The 21,394-nt window shown below is 38.8% G+C and overlaps 2 protein-coding genes and 1 long non-coding RNA gene across 4 annotated transcripts in view; 1 reads left to right on the top strand and 2 right to left on the bottom strand.

Moving 5' to 3' along the window:
* Positions 1–209: 209 nt before the first annotated feature.
* On the bottom strand, positions 210–20,177 carry LOC143914641 (uncharacterized). Its single transcript, XM_077434931.1, has 2 exons — positions 19,985–20,177; positions 210–2,063 (listed from the first exon to the last, which is right to left on the bottom strand). Exons 1-2 carry the CDS (start codon positions 20,034–20,036, stop codon positions 1,444–1,446), a joined length of 672 nt encoding a protein of 223 aa, XP_077291057.1. The 5' UTR covers positions 20,037–20,177; the 3' UTR covers positions 210–1,443.
* Positions 7,156–21,394, bottom strand: part of LOC143914647 (uncharacterized) — a 403,002-nt gene continuing 388,763 nt past the window's right edge. The window contains exons 2-3 of the long non-coding RNA XR_013260840.1: positions 11,045–11,114; positions 7,156–10,404 (exon numbers count right to left, since the gene is read on the bottom strand). This is a non-coding gene — a long non-coding RNA (uncharacterized LOC143914647). The remainder of the gene's footprint in view (positions 10,405–11,044; positions 11,115–21,394) is intronic.
* Positions 12,404–21,394, top strand: part of Chd64 (transgelin calponin-3) — a 23,863-nt gene continuing 14,872 nt past the window's right edge. For both annotated transcript variants that reach the window (XM_077434925.1, XM_077434927.1), the window contains exon 1: positions 12,404–13,343. In XM_077434925.1, the coding sequence (XP_077291051.1) occupies positions 13,080–13,343 (264 nt within the window). In that variant the 5' untranslated portion in view covers positions 12,404–13,079. The remainder of the gene's footprint in view (positions 13,344–21,394) is intronic.

Below are 21,394 nucleotides of genomic sequence, written 5' to 3'. Positions count from 1 at the left end.
ATAAACGTTGACAAATGAATGACACGGATTACACGACCCATGTTCAATGCTACCTGGAAAGGCTTTGCGGGTAGTACTCTTGTTTACTTTGTACATGCTCAAAAGACAACGCCTATTGGCGCTTTTCAGTTCCGTAGACTTGTTGGCAAAACGCCGATCGGGGTTGGTCAGCAGTCAAAGGATTAAAAAGCTTTAAAATTATTCCATTTGTAAATCCAATTTACATATCAGCTACAATAGTGAGTAATGATACTTCTTTAAAGTACTATAAGTAAGATTAATAACCATTAGAAAATACTACAAATTTCAAAATGTGGAATGTCAAATTAGTTAATGCAGATTTTATTTTCATAACTAACCAAACTTTTAAAAGTGGTTATTTTGACATTTAAAAAATAGCAATATATTTTTTATTTTTATTTTAATAAACATATACCAGTGTCTTCACAAGTTACCCCATATGACACTGGTGAAATAATATAATACATAAATAAATACACATTTTATATAAACGTACGTACATACATACTATATAAAACACATTTAATTTTATTTAACAAACATTCACATGCTACCCAAAATATTTAAAGAAAATATAAAAAATTTAAGAAAATTTAATAGGTTTAATTTAAACTAAAAGTAAAAACCAATAAAAAGCGTATAGATTGTTTGGTAAAATTTCGAAAATATCAATGTGATCACTGGCCAGATATAATTGACGTTAATTGGATTATTCGTCACATTGCAGTGGTCACAAAGACAATTTTTGCCATGAAAATCGCGAATACACAATATTTGACACTCAAGTTCTCGTTAGTATGATGGACTTTTCGGCTGCCAAATGTTCTGTTATAGAGATTTTATTGACTTTAACGAGTCCTTTGTGACCAATAATCACCGAACCATAATTGACATATGTATGTACATACATACTGTTGTTTACGATAATGAAGTTTGATGACATTGTATGATAAACTTCCAAAATATTGAGAATGTTAAAAAGTACTAATGAAGATTGGCTTCTTTGTGCAAATTCAATATTGAATCTCAACCATCGACTTCTATTATGGGTTCTAGACTTTCATAAAAAAAATCCTTTCATAAATCCTTTTGTAGGCGGGGTAGCGATGTGTTGACCGTATCCCGGCCTAACGAAACACTGTTGTGTGGTTCAAAGATGGGGTCACCAATGTAGGCGGGGTAGCGATGTGTTGACAGCGCTGTTGGATGATCAGAAGGTTGCGTAGATCACGTCGGATTAGTACCAATGTAGGCGGGTTACATGTGTGTTGACCGTATCCCGGCCTAACGAAACACTGTTGTGCTAGTTTTATAAAGTTTTATTGTTTGCCTATGGTTGTACAAAGGTATGGTATTTGTGGGCAAAAGTATGTCGTTCAGCGGTCTCTGGATATGGTAGAGTGTCGCTGGCTCAGCATTCAGCTATGTACGGAAGGTCTCTGGATACGGCAGTGTGTTGCTGGCTCGTCCGGCTGGTTGATCTTCCAAGTCCGCGTAGTGTAGTGGTGGCTGGTCAGGAGCTGTATGTTGACTGGTCTGCTGTTGTGTGTCGACGCTTGCTGCTGTGGGTCGACTGGTCTGGTGCTGTGTGTCGACGCTTGCTGTTGTGGGTCGACTGGTCTGGTGCTGTGTGTCGACGCTTGCTGTTGTGGGTCGACTGGTCTGGTGCTGTGTGTCGACGCTTGCTGTTGTGGGTCGACTGACGTTGTTTGGGTTGTACCTCCTTTTATAGTGTTTCTGGAATGCTTGGTGGAAGTGGTTATTGACGCGTACGAGAGGAATTTTGTTTTCGTCGAGGCGTCGAATTTTCTGGAATGCTTGATGGAAGTGGTTATTGACGCGTACGAGAGGAATTTTGTTTTCGTCGAGGCGTCGAATTTTCTGGAATGCTTGATGGAAGTGGTTATTGACGCGTACGAGAGGAATTTTGTTTTTGTCGAGGCGTCGAATTTTCTGGAATGCTTGATGCTGTTCCGCTCGATGTATTTTGTTGTTGCGGAATATTCTCGAAGGTTTCGATGACGATGACGACGTCGAGATTCCTACACTTTTATAAAAAAACAAACAAAATTTTAAAAAAATTCTATTGTTCCAGTTTCTATGGTTACCATGCATATATATATATATATATATATATATATATATATATATATATGTAATTTAATATCAAATCATCTAAACAAATATTGTAGTAGCTGCACAAGAGAAAAATTTTCATAACAAACAAGTATGATAATATTACTGTTTTTATTATAACTATATATTTAAAGTTAGATTTCACTAATGCAGAGATTCGGCTAATGAATTCTATGACTAACCATAGAAACTAGATTTTATTTTGTAATTTTAAAAGAGAAATGTTTCTGCATTTTAATCTCTACATCTGGCATCCATTTCAAAACTGCATATGTATGTATGTACATACATTATCGTGGAAATGAAGTCGAAATTTCATATATGTAAATATATAACACCAAATCTTATTTCGAAGCGGAGATTTTCTGTCCAAATAATACACAGGTCAAGTATTGCAACTTTTTTTTTCTCTGTTTTGGTTCGTCCTTCGTTGTATGTGCGGGGGCGTTAGTTACACGGTCGATCACTACGAAAAATTGACCTGACCTTGAACGTTCAGGTGCTTGCTGAGAATAATTTAGCGTCAACTCTTAAAAAATCGCAAAACCTATCGTATCGTATCCATTCATTCTTTGAAGGTATGATTCACTGCATATATATGTATGTATGTATATATTTGTAGCTCGATTTCCTACTACATTATTAATTTTGTAGTGTGATTTCTAGAACATATTTTTACTTTATCTATGTACGTGGTAAAATTAGTTGAAGTTTTGTGATTATGCGAAGATTCGAACGCGAGATTTTGACTGATTCGAAACTCGGAATCGATCACTGATCACGTTTTCATGATCCAGAAAAAATGTCTGTTTGTATTTTGTGGATTTTTTGAAAACCGTTTGTCCTATCGAACTGAAACTTAGTATCGGCTACTGAAATTCTTATCGATACGACGTTGAATTTTTTCAAATTTTTAAGTTGACCGGAAATGGTACCTTACCTTATAGGTGTCCCTTATAAGTTTTCGGATTCAATTATCTTCCAAACCGCTAACCGAATCAGACTGAAAAAATTTTACATGTAATAGAAATTAAAAATTTTATACCATAATATTTTTTGAATATTTTTACCTCAACCGAAAGTTTGGTAAGCACCCTTCAACCGGAAGTGGCACTTTACTCTTGTTCGAATTTACTTTCACTATTTTTTTCGACCCCTTTAACACGTGTGCTCTTCACGAAAAAAATTAAGTATAATTCTGGTGATAATAAGTAATGTGATAAAAATAATAAAAAAAAATCACTAGATTTAATAAACCGGAAGTGGGATTTTTCCTCTTACAAAAGTCAAAAATGTTGTGACCACGATTTTTTCCACACCCCTGAACTTATGTACATATGTACATATTAAACAGAAAATTTGTACTCTTTATGTATTAACTTAGAGTTAATATGGATTTGGTCACAATTTGTGAACCGGAAGTAGTAATTTATTTTAAAACAATATTTCATTATTTTATTTTGACCTTTTAAATTATTTTTATTTTCTTGAAATTTAATATGTATAATATTTATAGTGATTTTAAGTAATTAAAAAAAATGAACAAAAGCCGGAAGTAGAACTTTTGCCTTGTGTAAGTTTCCCTACATTTCCGCTCAATTTGTATAGAAAATGCTCTCATAACCGGTATGTGTAAACGTGTATGTGTGTTTAATTATAGAATTTTGTTTTGTAACCTTATATTCCTCAAATACATAGATAAAGTCATGGGTTAGTCACATGCGAATTTTTTTTAAAAATATATTTATTCCAAAATCATAAACGTAAAGCGTTTTTAAATTTCAATGTATTCAATTATTATTATTTAATTACCTACATACATTGAAAATGATACAGATATTATGGCTTAAATTAAATTAGAATCAACTATCCAAGAAAACATTAACCGAAATATTATATAAACCTTAAAGACAAAATTATAGGTTATGAAGATTTTTTTCCTTATTTATCTCATTACTTCGAGATAACGTATCCAGGATTCGACATCCCCCTCGATATTTTTTTTCATTATCGTCTTTAATAGTCAAGTCTGCATACTGAAATCAATTAAACATGTCGCTTGTTTATTATTATTTCATTTTTCGTTTAGTTAATTGAAGATTTAAATTTATACATACATAAATAGACATGATTATGCAAAAATATTATATTTTTACAATTATGAGTTATATATACATTTTTGTACCATATGAATTTTAGAAGAAATATTTTATATGGTGTTGCCTACTATAATATAATATTATTAACGTACAAAATATTACATTATTAAAAGAAACATTTTACGCCCACAATGATGCTATCATGCACTACTAACCAATAGCAATATATTATTTGACGCTAAGGTACATGTGTTTTTAATTGAAGTGTCCAACGGCTATCGTATATTCAACGACTATGTTACTTCCTCTTTTGTTGGTTGATTCGTTTTTGATGAATTTCCAGCATTCAGAATACCTATGTGTGTATAAGCTTTCATATCATCATCTACAGCCACTCACCAATTACTGCAAGATGAAGGTCTCTCCAAAACGCTTCTATTCCTCTACATTTTGCGCCACTCACCCAGTGGTGGATCAAGTAAATGGGGGGCCCCCAGGCGCATTTAAAATTTGAGGCCCCCACTTCCGTTAAAATATACTATCATCGCTTTTTAGCATGCTTTTCAGTTTTTCATTAGGTATTTACAAAAGCATATTTTTTTATTTATTTACAATATGTACTTGGAACACTAACAGTTTTAGGAATAAAATAGGTACTACATATTTTAAAATACTATGTAAAATAGGTATAAATTTCATTTATTCTTGGTTTACGAACGTATTGTAGACAATGATAATTTTATTTTATTATATACATATATGAATGCCAGGAAGACCTAACAGGTAAACCCCAATGCGCCTACCTGGCCAATTACAAACAATGCAGCATTTTTATTACATAAGTCGCTGAATTACGAGACACTGAATACTCGTGTGGGAATCTCGTCACATTCACCAAGCGGAACGATGCCAAAATCCTTCGAGAATATTCCGCAACAACAAACTAAATGCTCGTACGACCACTTCCATCAAGCATTCCAGAAAATTCGACGCCTCGACGAAAACAAAATTCCTCTCGTACGCATCAATAAACTAAATGCTCGTACGACCACTTCCATCAAGCATTCCAGAAAATTCGACGCCTCGACGAAAACAAAATTCCTCTCGTACGCATCAATAAACTAAATGCTCGTACGACCACTTCCATCAAGCATTCCAGAAAATTCGACGCCTCGACGAAAACAAAATTCCTCTCGTACGCGTCAACAACCACTTCCATCAAGCATTCCAGAAAATTCGACGCCTCGACGAAAACAAAATTCCTTTCGTACGCGTCAATAACCACTTCCACCAAGCATTCCAGAAACCATATAAAAGGAGGTACAACGCAAACAACGCCAGTCGACACACAGCAGCAGACCAGTCAACATCCAGCTCCTGACCAGCCACCACTTCACTACGCGGACTTGGAAGAACAACGAGCCAGCGACACTCTACCATATCCAGCGACTTGCCGAACATAGCTGAACGCCGAGCCAGCGACACTCTACCATATCCAGCGACTTGCCGAACATAGCTGAATGCCGAGCCAGCGACACTCTACCATATCCAGAGACCGCTGAACGACAAACTTTTGCCAACAATTAATCATACTTGTGTATACGTGTTACTACCAAATAAATACCATATTGAACATAGCTGTATTTAATATCGAACACAGACGAACCTGTCTATAATACATGGCGGACTGGTGGTGAAGAAGACCTTCACAACAAGACTAGATCCCCATACCTGGTGACCCCCGACTAAGAGCCACGCAGCCTTCAAAGCAGTCAACAAAGCAGCCCACAGCGCAGTCAACTTCCAACCTCACCATAACTGGTGACCCCCGACTAAGAGCCACGCAGCCTTCAAAGCAGCCTACATAGCAGCCCACATCGCAGCCTACATAGCAGCCCACATCGCAGCCTACATAGCAGCCCACATCGCAGCCTACATAGCAGCCCACATCGCAGCCTACATAGCAGCCCACATCGCAGCCTACATAGCAGCCCACATCGCAGCCTACATAGCAGCCCACATCGCAGCCTACATAGCAGCCCACATCGCAGCCTACATAGCAGCCCACATCGCAGCCTACATAGCAGCCCACATCGCAGCCTACATAGCAGCCCACATCGCAGCATACAAAGCAGCCCACATAGCAAACTACACAACTGCTAACATCATGTCTGTAAACGGAGACGACATCCCAGCAGCCCAGAACGAAAATCAACAAGAGCAACCACAACCCTTGGAAGCAGCCCGCATCGCACTACGTCTACCAGCAGTATTCAAGGAGAACATCTCGCTATGGATCGGCATAGCGGAAGCACACTTCGACAGCGCAAATATAACAAGGGACTGTACGAAATACGGTTGCCTTGTCACCGCCTTGGACTACGACACCCTCTCATTCGTCAGTGACATAGTGACGGGACCCAATGCAGCGAACAAATATCAAAAATTAAAGGAGGCACTACTAGAAAGACTGGGAGACTCATTGGAGCGCCGCACAGCACGACTTCTCACGGGTTTCGAACTAGGCGACAAAAAACCATCACACTTGCTACGACAGATGCAGGAGCTGGCCGGCCCGCAGCAAAAAGACTCACAAATAGTGAAGACATTATGGACACAACGACTTCCAAAACACGCCCAGGCCATCCTAAAATCAATACCAGACCCAACCTTGCAACAACTCGCCCTCACCGCAGATCAACTGATGGAAGTTTACCACAACATAGAAGTGAACTCAGTAAACCAGCAGACGCTCCCACACCCAAAAACAACACCAGATCCTCTACTGCTCGAGATGACTAATCATGTCAAATCACAACAGCGCCTCCTAATCGACCTGGCCAGAGAGGTTCATCAACTCAAACTCAGAAACCCCAGCCAACAGCAAAACCCGACCTACAACCGAAGCCGAAGCCAAAACCGGACTATGAACAACCACACAGAAAGCCGCTCACGCACCAGAGGTCAATCTACAACAAAAGGAGAACTTTGTTATTTCCACCACAAATTCGGAAACCTCGCACAAAAATGCCAAGCACCCTGCAAATACCAATACAAGGAAAACGAAAACGGCGACTCTCAGAAACGGCAAACAGAGCGCCCGGTACCCAAAAATGCCGACTAATAATCTGGGACCAATCAACAGACCAGAATTACTTAATCGACACTGGTTCAGACATATCCGCATTACCACCAAACAGCAAGAAATCCAACAAACCTAACAAATCCAACAACACCAGCACTCAGCTACACGCCGCTAATGGGACCATAATAAAAACCTACGGTTCAAAAGCAGTAAAACTCGACCTCGGACTACGTAGGAACTTCAACTGGGAGTTCATCATAGCCGATGTCAACCGTGCCATCCTCGGAGCCGACTTTCTGAGCCACCACAACCTACTTGTCGACCTCAACAAAAAATGTCTCATCGATGGTGTAACAGGACTAACCACAAAGGGACACACCATGACTATACCTTCACTTGGACTCTCAACAATAGCCAGCACCGACGAATACCATCATATTCTCACTCAATTTCCATCCGTGACAACACCACAGCTGGAAAGAAAAACAGCAGCGCACAAAACTCAACACATCATAGAAACATCAGGACGACCAGTGTATTCCAAACCACGAAGACTAGCACCAGCCGCCCTAGAAATCGCAAAAAAAGAATTTAAAAGCCTGACAGAGAGCGGAATTTGCAGACCATCAAAGAGCAACTGGGCCAGCCCACTCCACATGGTCCGCAAACCCAATGGTGATTGGCGCCCATGTGGCGACTACAGACGTCTGAACGCACAGACAACACCTGACCGATACCCCATTCCGCAAATTCAAGACTTCGCACACAAACTACAAGACGCAAAAATCTTCAGCACGATAGACTTAATAAAAGCTTATCACCAGATCCCTGTAACACCAGAAGACATACCGAAGACGGCCATCATCACCCCTTTCGGACTTTTCGAGTTTACCGCCATGCAATTTGGCCTCTGCAACGCAGCTCAATCCTTCCAGAGATTCATGCACGAAGTCGTGGGAGAACTGGAGTTCTGTTTCGCTTATATCGACGATATCCTGGTGGCATCAGCCAACAAGGAAGAACACGAGAGGCACATCACAATCATCATGCACCGCCTCAAACACTACGGTTTGGTAATCAACGTTGAAAAGTGCAAGTTTGGAAAATCGGAAGTATCCTTCTTAGGGTACTTAATTACTTCCAACGGCGTTAAACCACTTCCAGAGAAAGTACAGACCATAGCGACATTCAAAACACCGGAAACTTATAAATCACTCCGACGATTCCTCGGAATGATAAACTTTTACCGCCGATTCATCCCACACGCCATCAATTCACAACAAGCCTTGTTCGACGCAACCGCGGGACACAAGAAAAACGACAAAAGCCCCCTCGTATGGACAACTACAATGACGGAAGCCTTCAACAAGTGTAAAACCGACCTAAGCAACGCAACAATGCTAGTACACCCCAAAGAGTCAGCAATACTATCCTTAATGGTCGACGCATCAGACAGCGCCATGGGAGCAGTCATCCAACAAGCAAACAACAACGAAAACCAACCACTGGCATTCTTTTCAAGGAAGTTCAACACAGCTCAAAAAAACTACAGCACTTACGATCGAGAACTAACTGCAATCTACGAATCAGTACGATATTTCCGACACTGGCTAGAAGGACGACAATTCCAAATACTAACTGATCACAAACCTTTAACATCAGCCTTCACGAAACAAACAGAACCAGCATCACCAAGACGTCAACGCCAGCTAGACTACATAGCCCAATTCACAACAGACATAGAACACATCAAAGGTGATGACAACGTAGTAGCAGACACCTTGTCGAGAATCGAAGCCATAACAATACCCCCAAACTTGGACATAGAGAAAATCATAGCTGAGCAACAAACCGACGAAGAACTTTCAGAACTACGAAATTCAGACACGGGACTAGAACTACGCCACCTACGATTGACAAACATAGAACAACCAATTTGGTGCGACATATCTACTGGCAATATAAGACCATACATACCCGCATCATGCAGAAAGTCAATCATAACAAGCTTCCACGACCAAGCACACATAGGACCAAAACCAACACAACGAGCTATACAAACCCGCTTCGTTTGGACTAACATGAAAAAAGAAATACGAGACTACGTACGCACATGCATTCCATGCCAAAAAACCAAGATCTCTCGACACACGAGAAGCCCCACCCAAACAATATCGGTTCCAGACACTAGATTCAACCACATACATATAGACCTCATCGGACCACTACCCCCTTCAAGAGAATATATGTATTGCGTAACAATCATAGATCGTTTCACCAGATGGCCAGAAGCAATCCCCATCAAAGACATCACTGCAGAAACAGTTGCGAAAGCACTCCTGGAAAACTGGATTACTAGATTTGGCGTTCCAGCCACCATCACAACGGACCAAGGACGCCAATTTGAATCACATTTATTTTCACAACTAATGAAAATCATGGGAATCAAACGTCAGAGAACAACAGCGTACCACCCTCAATCAAACGGAATAATAGAACGATGGCACAGAACACTAAAAGCATCCATCAAAGCCTGCAATACAGACAAATGGACAGACGTTTTGCCCATGATACTACTGGGACTACGATCAGCAGTCAGAGAAGACATTGGCTATTCTCCTGCACAACTGACATACGGCACAACACTTCGTCTACCAGCAGACCTATTTTTAAATACACCACCCATAGACGCATCAACATTTGCCGGAAAACTACAAAGAACCATGCAACAGATAAGACCCACGATACAACACCATGGGCAACGAAAAACTTTCGTCAACAAACACCTCCACGACTGCAAATACATATTCTTGAGGACAGACTCAGTACGAGCACCACTACAACCACCATATGAAGGACCATACAAAGTTTTACGACGAAACAATAAGAACATGTGGTTAGACATAGCCGGTTCAGAAAAAGCGGTATCAATAGACAGAGTTAAGCCCGCATTTCTACAGAACCCGGACACACCACCTACATCACAAGAACAGCCACAGCCAACTTCGCAAGAACAACCACAACCAGCACCAAATGAGACTCCACCAGAAACAACCACCAGGGCTGGTAGAAAAATAAGATGGCCAGACAGACTAGACTTGTGAACATATCAAGATACCCACAAATCCACACACATCGCTAACGCTCACCAGAGAGCCATGTGGGAATCTCGTCACATTCACCAAGCGGAACGATGCCAAAATCCTTCGAGAATATTCCGCAACAACAAACTAAATGCTCGTACGACCACTTCCATCAAGCATTCCAGAAAATTCGACGCCTCGACGAAAACAAAATTCCTCTCGTACGCATCAATAAACTAAATGCTCGTACGACCACTTCCATCAAGCATTCCAGAAAATTCGACGCCTCGACGAAAACAAAATTCCTCTCGTACGCATCAATAAACTAAATGCTCGTACGACCACTTCCATCAAGCATTCCAGAAAATTCGACGCCTCGACGAAAACAAAATTCCTCTCGTACGCGTCAACAACCACTTCCATCAAGCATTCCAGAAAATTCGACGCCTCGACGAAAACAAAATTCCTTTCGTACGCGTCAATAACCACTTCCACCAAGCATTCCAGAAACCATATAAAAGGAGGTACAACGCAAACAACGCCAGTCGACACACAGCAGCAGACCAGTCAACATCCAGCTCCTGACCAGCCACCACTTCACTACGCGGACTTGGAAGAACAACGAGCCAGCGACACTCTACCATATCCAGCGACTTGCCGAACATAGCTGAACGCCGAGCCAGCGACACTCTACCATATCCAGAGACCGCTGAACGACAAACTTTTGCCAACAATTAATCATACTTGTGTATACGTGTTACTACCAAATAAATACCATATTGAACATAGCTGTATTTAATATCGAACACAGACGAACCTGTCTATAATACATGGCGGACTGGTGGTGAAGAAGACCTTCACAACAAGACTAGATCCCCATACTCGAAATCAACGAGACATCTATGAATTTTAACTTGTACATAAATTTTATTGTTCATTAATCATACTCAAACAAATAGTGGTGACATAGTAGGTAGGAAGGTTTTTAGCCAATTTAATCGAGGAACCCTTTCAACAATGAAATCAGAAAAATTGGCAAACTCTGATAGGAGAAACCATCAATCTGGAGTCATAAATATCCAAGTCTGACCAGTAGCATTACAGGTATACTCAGAATAAACTCTTTTTAATTGAGGTCAACTCACGGGATCGAACTCGGCGCCTTTCGGTGCTAGGCTAAAGCCCAACCGCCGAGCCATGCTGGTAACTAATAATAATTAAGTTATAAATTTTGGTAGCAAAGGTCCCCCCTCCCCCCAAGATTCGGGGGCCCCAAGCGCGCGCTTATTTTCAATGTATACTTAACCGCCGCTGATCTCATCCCACACATTTTCCTAATTTCGTCTACCCATATTCCTTACGGCTTTTCTTTCCCCCATTTACATTCTCTCGGGTAACATTCTAGCACTTAATTTGTCTATCTTTCGTCCATTCTCCTAGCTATATGCCTAACCCATTACTATTTCAATCTATTTTATTAAACTTTCTCCAATATATCCACTACCTTTGTCATACTTATTAGGGGTGACCGTAAAAAAGTCGACGGTGAAAAAGTCGAAAATATTCGATTACCATGCATACATATGAAAAACGGTTAGTATATGTATATTTCAGTGGCGTGCGGTAAAAGTCTCTCTCCCCCCGTTGTACATCCTCACTTAATTTGCGCGAGCAGGATACAACAGGAACAAGAGAAACAGGCTTTTCCTCCCGTATTCTGCGCGCGCACATTAATACGGGAGGAAAAGCCTGTTCCTCTTGTTCCTGTTGTATCCTGCTCGCGCAAATTAAGTGAGTATGTACCGTTTACCATGCACCCATTTTTTATCTTTCGACTTAAGACCTTTCGATTTTCGATCTTTGCCTTCTGATATTTGCGTTTTCGGTAATTTAACATTCCGGCTCGTCACGGAGACCGATATATAATATACATATATGAGTGGCATGCGGTGAAATTATCTCTCTTTTTTTTTGTCATACAGACTTGTTTAATGTGCGCGCGCAGAATACGGAAGGATAAGCCTGTTCCTTTTGTTCCTGTTGTATCCTGCTCGCGCAAATTAAGTGAGTATGTACGAAGGTATGTAACGTTTAACATGCATCCTTTTTTTTATCTTTCGACTTAAGATCTTTCGATTTTCGATCTTTGCCTTCCGATATTTGCGTTTTCGGGCGTTTAACTTTCGGGCCCGCTTTTTTTGATCTTTCAACTTAAGATCTTTCGATTTTCGATCTTTGCCATTTTCGACCTTTTTACTTTCGGTGCCGTGAGGTAGACCCACTTCTCAGCCATGCATCCGTTTCTATCTATCCTTATTATGCTGAGCATACAGCGTTCCATACATTGAACGTACACAAAGTCTATTACTTTCATTCACATACTACTTATTATTTAATTACATAGGTGGTATGTATATGTACTTTTACTTAAAATCCAAACGATTCATCTTTTAGAACAAGCCTAATCATGGTGCTAAATTTTTAATGTAATCTTTCCATCTTATGATCTCATCCACATTAATCTCCACGCAACCTTAACCTTGTCACCTAACTCAAATCCACATACTTCCAACCACCGAACCAATCCAATCGTGGGCTCCATCTAAGTTTTCTTCTCAAGACCAAATTATGTATGGACGTTAGCATACCATGTGAATGAGTATAGTATGTATGTATTACATATACAATATAGGTACAAAATATGAGTGGGAGTGGGGTGGTGGGGGCGGTGGGGCAGCGGCCTCATGTTGGAGCGACGTTCGACACACCATAGCGAGGAGTTGTCGGAGCTGGTCGTCTCTTGCGATTCATTCGCCAGTCAAAGTTTTTTCCCCCGAAAACACACACTCACCCACACCGATCACAATGGCCAACAACAGAGCCACCAAGTCCGGGTTCGCAGCCGAAGCGCAGAGGAAGGTCAGGCATCATTTTCTACTCGCACAACAACAACCTCGAACACAGCATCCCTATTGATCCGCCCCCGTTCCGATGACCTACATCTGAACCCACCCCAACCCCAATTTCACCTACCCGCACCGTGTTTACAAAACTTTGCACATGATAAATGAACTATATTCTTTCATGATAAATGAACTATATTCATGCACTTGATAAAAAAAATTGTAATACATTGCCGTTTTGATTATTGTTCGAACGACCAGTGTCTGTACGAACAATCGTCAGTGACGAAATAAGCGGTTTTTTTATATATTTATTTAGATACGAATATATTGCACAATTTATAGTGAAGTATTTATTTATTTTTCATTGATTAGATTATTTTTAGTATATAGGCAATATATAGAATATATGTATTTCAAAACAGTGTCGCCCTTAGATCAAAATTCAAAATGGCGCCCTTTCTATAAATACTAAATTCAAACGAAAAAAATATATAATATGCAATAATATAATACATAGATATTTTAAAGTAACATTTTATACCATGTTTTAATACTGAATAATTGGGATGCACTCACTTAGATCAGTCGATGATGACGATCCTTACTTGAATGACGAATTATTAAAAAAAAATTGTTATCAGAATATAGTAATTTCAATTTATAATAACATTTATTTATGATAAACCTTCGTTATCGGTTTGTCATCGTTGTTCTTATCGGATTATGTTCAATGAGTACATTGTTTATTACAATACAATCTAAATAATACGAATAAAAAACGTTCTAGAAACACAAATCAATCATCGTCCAAATTTCTGATGTAAAATGTTTCATATATATTTATATGTATATATTTACTCGATTTCAAAAGTGCGATTAGTTTGTGAAGTACATATTCCGCAAATATTGATAACTACCACTTTCAAGAATGTCAATAATATCGCAGTGGTCATATCGGGATTTTCTTCCGAGAAAACTGACTTATCACATTAGAAAAGAAATAGAATCAACGATTTTATTATATTCTAAAATGATATAAACACATGCTTATGTGTGTGTTTTGTCGTGGCAACATCGCCTTATTCACACCTGTTATATTTTACAATGTGTGCTCATCCTTGTTCAATAACTTATCGTAACGGTAACATCAAAAAACGTTAAACTAACCTTCAATTTAAGTTTTAAATGCTCAAATTTCGCATACACCACGTGTTTTCATAAAAAAGAACAAATTCCTGATGAGATTGATTATTCGAAATTGACAGATGTAATATATCATAAATTTGACAAGAGAAGTAGCTACCCAATTATCTACTAGATTATCGTCAGCTGTAAATTATATTAAATCAATTGATTATGTACATTAAAGATACTATGTGTAGTTTTTTCCTGTTTAAAGTCATCGTTTCCATCGAAATTTTATTAAGTCATTGATAGCTTTTCCACCTGTAGTTTTATTTAGAATATTTATAATTTATCGGTTGTGATGAGTCAAAAATTTATATGTAGTCAAATTTTAATTTCTCCCTCGTTGCTAGGCTTGGGTTCGAACCGGTTCTGTTTTGGTAGATGTGTGCGAGGTATATGTGAGTTTGACATAGTTCTTTTGGTCGTTGAATCGAGGGGCAAACTGGTTGGGTTGGTCGAAATAAAATCAAGACTTTCTTATTTATATGGCCGAAATTTTCGAACAATTGAACTTGAGAGTTATTTTCTCGAGCGCTCTCAGGATGGCTCATCTCTCGCTCTTCAAACGAAACTTTTACTGGTGTCACAGTGAAACGCCGGTCAAAATATGCATTTCGGTCAAGAGTAATAAGTTCACCATTACTGTAATCACAGGGGGGGACCATACTAAATGTGTGCTCTGTTTCTGAACACGCTTGTTACCTGTGAAGCAGACCTTAACGGAATTCGAACGACCGCCATACACAACGAAAATTTCATTATGTCTGCTGAAAGATTAGCCGATTCTGTAGGGTATGATTGGCACAAGAAGTCAAATAATAATTAAACGAATACCCTCTAGTTTTGAAATTATTAAAATCATTTTACGAAAAAAATAGACTGCAGCGAATATTTGGCGGCTTATTTTTAATTTTTAATTATACATCAATTAATCGTGCACACTCGTCTAACAGATTGCTCCAAAGCAACGAGTGTGATAAAAGGATTAAGAATGGAAGAAATTACATGAAAATACATAAATAGAAGAAAATAAATAGAGAAAAATTCGTAACTGATCAAACTAACTGGACTTTTCCAATTGGTCGCGGCCTCCGTAACCGAGGAAGTGGTGCAGCTAATGACGAGAGATGGGACAAATGTCGATGGCACCATCCAGTGAGTTTAAGAAATGGAAGCCACGAGGAATTGGTGAATTGAGATATGCCTCAGTTCTTGCCAGAGAAATATGAAATAGGAGACGATGGCGGGTCCAGATCAAACTCTCCGGAGCATGAAGGCTAGTCTCCGCCAGAATAGGCTGACACGAGATAAAACCTCTAAATAAAGCAACCAAAAACTTGATGAGGGCAATATTCCTCCTGTTTTAAAGAAGTATAGCCGACCATACCCATGACAAATCTTGAAGGAGATAAATATGGGAAAAAACCCATATTGCTACTTATAAAGAAGTCGGAGAATAGCTTTCCTTTGAGAAAGCAAACAAATTTTCGAATAATAAGATAATATCTGAGAATAACTTGAAAGTATGGGTGGCTTGTATTTAAGGGCAACCGGGGCACTGTCCCATACATATTTACTCCTAACCAAAAAAAAAAAGGAGTTTGTATATTGTTGGTGACTCGTCAGGAGTTAGACTTATCGCACCTGTTTAGAAGTTTAGTGAAAAGAATAAGCAAAGTAACAAATATAGCTGAGTGAGTTGTATAGTTCAAATGGGAACGGCAAATTTATATCAAACGGACAAAACAAATACTGGACTGGTATCCAAGAGGATGCAAAAGAAAACAAATAAGGCCGAGTGGGCGATGAACGGTTGAACCGAAGAGAATTGAAGATGATTTCATTCAGTGGTGGATGACGTTGGGCTGAAAATGATCATATTGATACGATTACAGAAAATACATTATCTTTGAAAGCGAGAAATTCTATATAACAAGTAAATGTTTTTCTTCTTGTGGGTAGATCTCAAATCAATATACTAATTCTAATTCTGCAAAGATACTCTAGCAATATTATGTTTTTGGATATGAGAAGTGTTATATTTGTGGCGTAAGGGCGGTTTCAGACTAGCGTTTTATACGCGCGTATAATCTCGCTTTTTGAAGTGCATGTAGGCGCGTATAGGCGCGTCGTTTTCCATACGCGCAACTCATACGAGCGTAGACGCGCTTATAAGCTCGTATTATCCATGTTGATACTAAATCACCACTACCGGTTGGGGCGAACACACTGGAATAAGCCCGTGTACGCGAGTCCGGTTTTTTGAAGCGCGAAATGTAGCGCGCGTGTAAACGCGTATGCCGAAACGACGATATACGCGCAGAAAAATACGCTAGTCTGAAACCGCCCTAAGTCCACTTTTCTTAAGTTCGAGAAATATCTCACAAAACATTGAATATAATGTTTTACGTTTAAAAATACTGATGGCTTGTAATAACTTAATAAGTTTATTCTGTTTTTCCGAGATTCTGGACAGATCGAATTAAAAGTTGTGATAACAATTTGTAAATTATGTCAAACTGAAATAGTGTTTTTGGAACTGAAAATTTGACTTTCAAATATAACGGCTCATATTATACATATGTACTGTGACAACTATCAATACTGTTGTCTACTTCTTGCTATCGTCAATCTTAAGAGGGCTGTACACCCGAAACCTTAATTTTGTTTCCGTTTCTTTCTTCGATATATATGTACATATATTGAGTGAATGCGACAGTTGCGCTTCGACCAGATAAAACGTATTTTAAATTGACAAAATCGAGGTTTCGTATTCTCCAATTTTCTCCTCCGAAACTGGACCAATTTAAAAAAAAAATCATCATCGGTATGAGAAAGATATTTTCTATGCAACTGTGCGCGTATTTTTTTTTTTAAATCGAACGTTAAATAAGCACGCTGGACTCTTTTCGTGGGTGTAAAAAAGAGGCGATTTTATAGATGTTTGGCGGCTCCTAACTCCTATAAATAACTATTCAAAAAAATAAAAGCACATATGCATGCCAATGGTGGATATCCATAGCATATTAAAAAATAATTTCTCTAGTGCCATAATTGAGGAAGGGAGAAGTGTAATACGTTTGTATGGACAAGGCGCTGGTGTCCAGCCCTCTTAATATGTTTTTCTTGTACTTTGTAGGGGTCTTGATCTTAAATATATTCTTTGTCAAACTGTCTCTTTCAGAAAAAATAAACTCCCAATTTGTCTGAACACTAGACCTGACAAACTGTCTGCTTGTGGAATATTTTGAATCCCACCCAGTCTTTGGATGAGACTTTTTTTTTGTTTAATGTGTCATGTGTATTTTTAATGATTGGAATTTTTTGCATGGTGAATGCGGCATTGACCAGTGTTTACCATTCTTGTGTTGAAATCGACCTTTGGTTGTCGATTGAGTCGTCGTTCGTCGCCGTAAATCCATTGAATTGCAGACGCATTGAAATCAAATTCGAATTTACCATGCTGGTTGCTGGCGTATGATCGACGACGTCATTGTCAGTTGAAGTGCTTACCCTTGTAATATATAATTTATTACATCTCCTGCATTGATCATGCTTCGGCGTGTACTTCATTATTTCGTTCCCCACGAATGCACATTTTCGGTTCTTCGTTCAATGTCCTTGATGGAGGAAAACTGTCATATGCATTCTGGTCCAAGGCTGAGGTCCTTTAAATGAGGCACTCATCTCGACGTTGTGTGTGGGTTCATTTGCATTTGAAGCAACATATATTTATTCTCGAACGTGTAGGGTGATTTTTTAATACAATCGATTCAATGGGTAAAGTTTCAATGTCGTCTGGTTTCGTGATTTTTTTTTTTTAGTTAGTATCCACGCATTGTACTGTGTGTATTTGTATGTGTACAGTTTCGTACGTTCTTCGCGAGCCGCCTCTGTTCTTCGTTTGTTTCCAAAAATGGACCTTGGTGGGCAATGTAGGCCAGTCGATATCTATGGTGCGACTAATTCCTTTTTCTATTTCTTCGCTATCGCCCAAGTACCGTTTTTATTTTTATTGTATTCTTATCAGTAATTTATGCATCGTTTTACGTGACAATACGACATTCGATCAACAAGTGTTTAATATTGTTTTGAGGCATGCGCTTCAAATGGTAACCGTTTCCTCAGTACGTATATTAACGTATCAGAGCTTGATTTGAATGCAATTAATCAGTGTATGCAGAGCCGTGCCTACCATATGTACAAATGTGTGCAACGCACACAGGCGGCCGAAATAAATGAGGATCGAAAAAATTATATTTCTTAAAAAATACGAATCAAGACATCGTACTTTTTAAAATGCATTTAGGTTGTGTTGTTGTATACTTGTGGATTGCAAGTTGCAAGTTTACACATCCGAACTATAATTCGGGGAAATAACGGGGTAGCTTCAGTCCGCATAGACTATAGAGCATAGGTCTTTTACGTTCTATTATCTTTTCGACTGCCAGATATATTTCTTCAAGGATGTTGAGTATTGGTTTGTCATCGAAAGAACAATGTCCTAGATGTGGGTTTTGGGGTAAAAACACTATATTTTCATGAATTAACTTGAAAACGTTCAGTGTCTTCGTCTGGTCCTGTTCAGAACTAAACGTTTTGGTTTTCTACCTGTTTTTTCTGGCTTTTAAGATTTTTGGAGTATTCACATGCACTTTGTTTTTGTATTAATATGATTTATACAAATGCTTATAAAATTAAAGAGCGGCCGATTTAAGTTTTCACTCGTGGGCGCGGCTCTGAGTGTATGTGGAAACTACTCAGTGCTCAGATTGTCAGGTTGACAGTCAAAGTATCTTTCCTTCTTCTAGCTGCATTATATTACTTCTAACCGCTTCTTGTAGAACTACTATATGCGTATGCTCAGAATATTTGGTGTACATCTTTGAATGAACGCCGAGTAAAACGTGTCGATGAGATCTAATGATGTCAACGTCTCTCATGCACTTGCTGTTCACTCTCATCATTGTTTGTCTTCGATGATCTGAAGAACAATGCTAAGTGTTGCAATTTCATTGAAAGAGGTAGCGGGATTTGCGATTTCAGTTATTGTTCTAGTTTTGCCTATTGAGAAATTCGACTTAAAATTCGAGTAAAATTAAAAGTACATATGTCCCGAATTCGATATCCAACATTTGCCAAATACTAAATAGCCGTCTGTTATGAAACCTGTCAAATTCTCGTTAGTAGCAACAAATGGTGTCAACCACCAATCGAGTGCACACACTTAATTCGGCAAAGTAGTTGATGATTGATGTTTTTTTGCGGGTTTTGTGTATCAAATGGATTGGGGAAGCCGGAACTTGCGATCCTAATTGTGTTTATTGTCAATATTGTGACTAAAATTGGCATGAGTTGTAATTTTAAACGTGTCTACTATGTACTCTTGAATTTGTCAAGGTGTGTTCACTTGGTCCGAATTGAATTTGGCTGTTCCCCTAGTTTCTTGGACAGTGATTTGGTCACCTGGCAAAGTTCTCCTTAATTGGCAGCTGTTGATCTCGTGACTCACCGGCATCTGGTCTCGTCGACTCCATGTATGGTCTTAGTTTGTTCACTTTCCCCCCTTTTCTTGCGCAACACTCCGTCAGGTCATCTGGGCTCAGATCCTTAACGAAATATGCTACAAGTGCTCCAGAGTCTTGTCCGTGGCACATGTGCCATTCAACATTCATACAGTTTTCAATTACGAACGAGTGATTCAAAATTACAACCAATTGTTTAAACACATCGAACATGCACAGGAAAGAAATGCCGATATGTACATACTTGCTTACTTACTTACGTCATTTAATCCAACCGCAACTTCATCGTTTCTATTAGACGTCAAAATACCACTTCCGCATTGACGTAATAATTACATTGAAATAATGAATTTTTATTTTCTTCATTTAAATTCGTCGTTCAAATTCTTTGATTTCACTTTTCGGGATGATCCAATGGGTGTGTGTGTGTGTGTGTTTGTATGTTCCAGAATTCTTTATTAGTCATGTTAAGATGGGTGTGACCGAGGGTAAATTGCTCGGAACGGAAAACGTCTGAAGCATTCTTAAATATTTAAGAACTGTTTTATTTGTGTAGGATTCGTCACTCTACTTTAACCCGCTGGAAAATTTACCTGTATGTAACCGTGAAATTCAACATGGATGAGACTAAAGAGCGTGCTAAAATAATTCGACGGGGCATTGTAGCCTGTGTTGAGAATTTAACTGTACATGCAAACGAGATCTCTCCATAGAGATACCCAATTACCGGCTCAAATGCAGATGGTACAATTTCAGAGTATCATATCGATATGGTACATTTACATATATATTGTACCACTATATGTACGTAACTAGAGAATCATTGGCTGTCAGTGACAGTTAGTCATTCGACCTGGATATCAATTTATTTCAGTCAAATTTCTTGTGTCACTTAATAAAGTGGTGCAAAACTATACATGACTGTCGATTCTCAATATATGGAGACATACATATGTTTATTCATTTAGTCAAGTATGTGTATCAAGTTTGAGGTCACGATTTAGTCGAGACTTGTCTCACAGAGCAATTGAACTTGTTTCGTTCTAGTATTTTTAAATTTAAAATATAATTTAAAATGATTGTATGGTGGTTGGAGAAATTTTCTCTAGCTTAGTGATAATTTCATGAGCAGCAAGGTCAGTACTCAGTACTCTAATGATTTGGACTAAATATGGATAATGGTACAGAATCGTGCAGATCAAATTTGTTCAATGCGGAAATCGCCTAATCCAATTCGCTGGATCGATTCGGTTTATTGTAAAAGTTGCGAAATTCTTCAATATTGGTCCAGTAATTCAGATGGTGTGATTTTATCATTAGACTATGACGAATTAGAAGTATGACAAAGGTG

Source organism: Arctopsyche grandis, chromosome 7 (assembly GCF_051622035.1).
Source record: "Arctopsyche grandis isolate Sample6627 chromosome 7, ASM5162203v2, whole genome shotgun sequence".
NCBI lineage: Eukaryota > Metazoa > Arthropoda > Insecta > Trichoptera > Hydropsychidae > Arctopsyche > Arctopsyche grandis.
This window is presented reverse-complemented; position numbering and strand designations above follow the sequence as displayed.

What these genes read in the sequence shown, in the direction of transcription:
- LOC143914641 (XM_077434931.1), bottom strand. Translation starts at nt 20,036, where the DNA reads ATGCCGGTGAGTCACGAGATCAACAGCTGCCAATTAAGGAGAACTTTG. An exon ending in ATTAAGGAGAACTTTGCCAG is followed by an intron (nt 2,064 to 19,984) that starts GTGACCAAATCA and finishes ATAAAAGTGTAG; the next exon opens with GAATCTCGACGTCGTCATCG.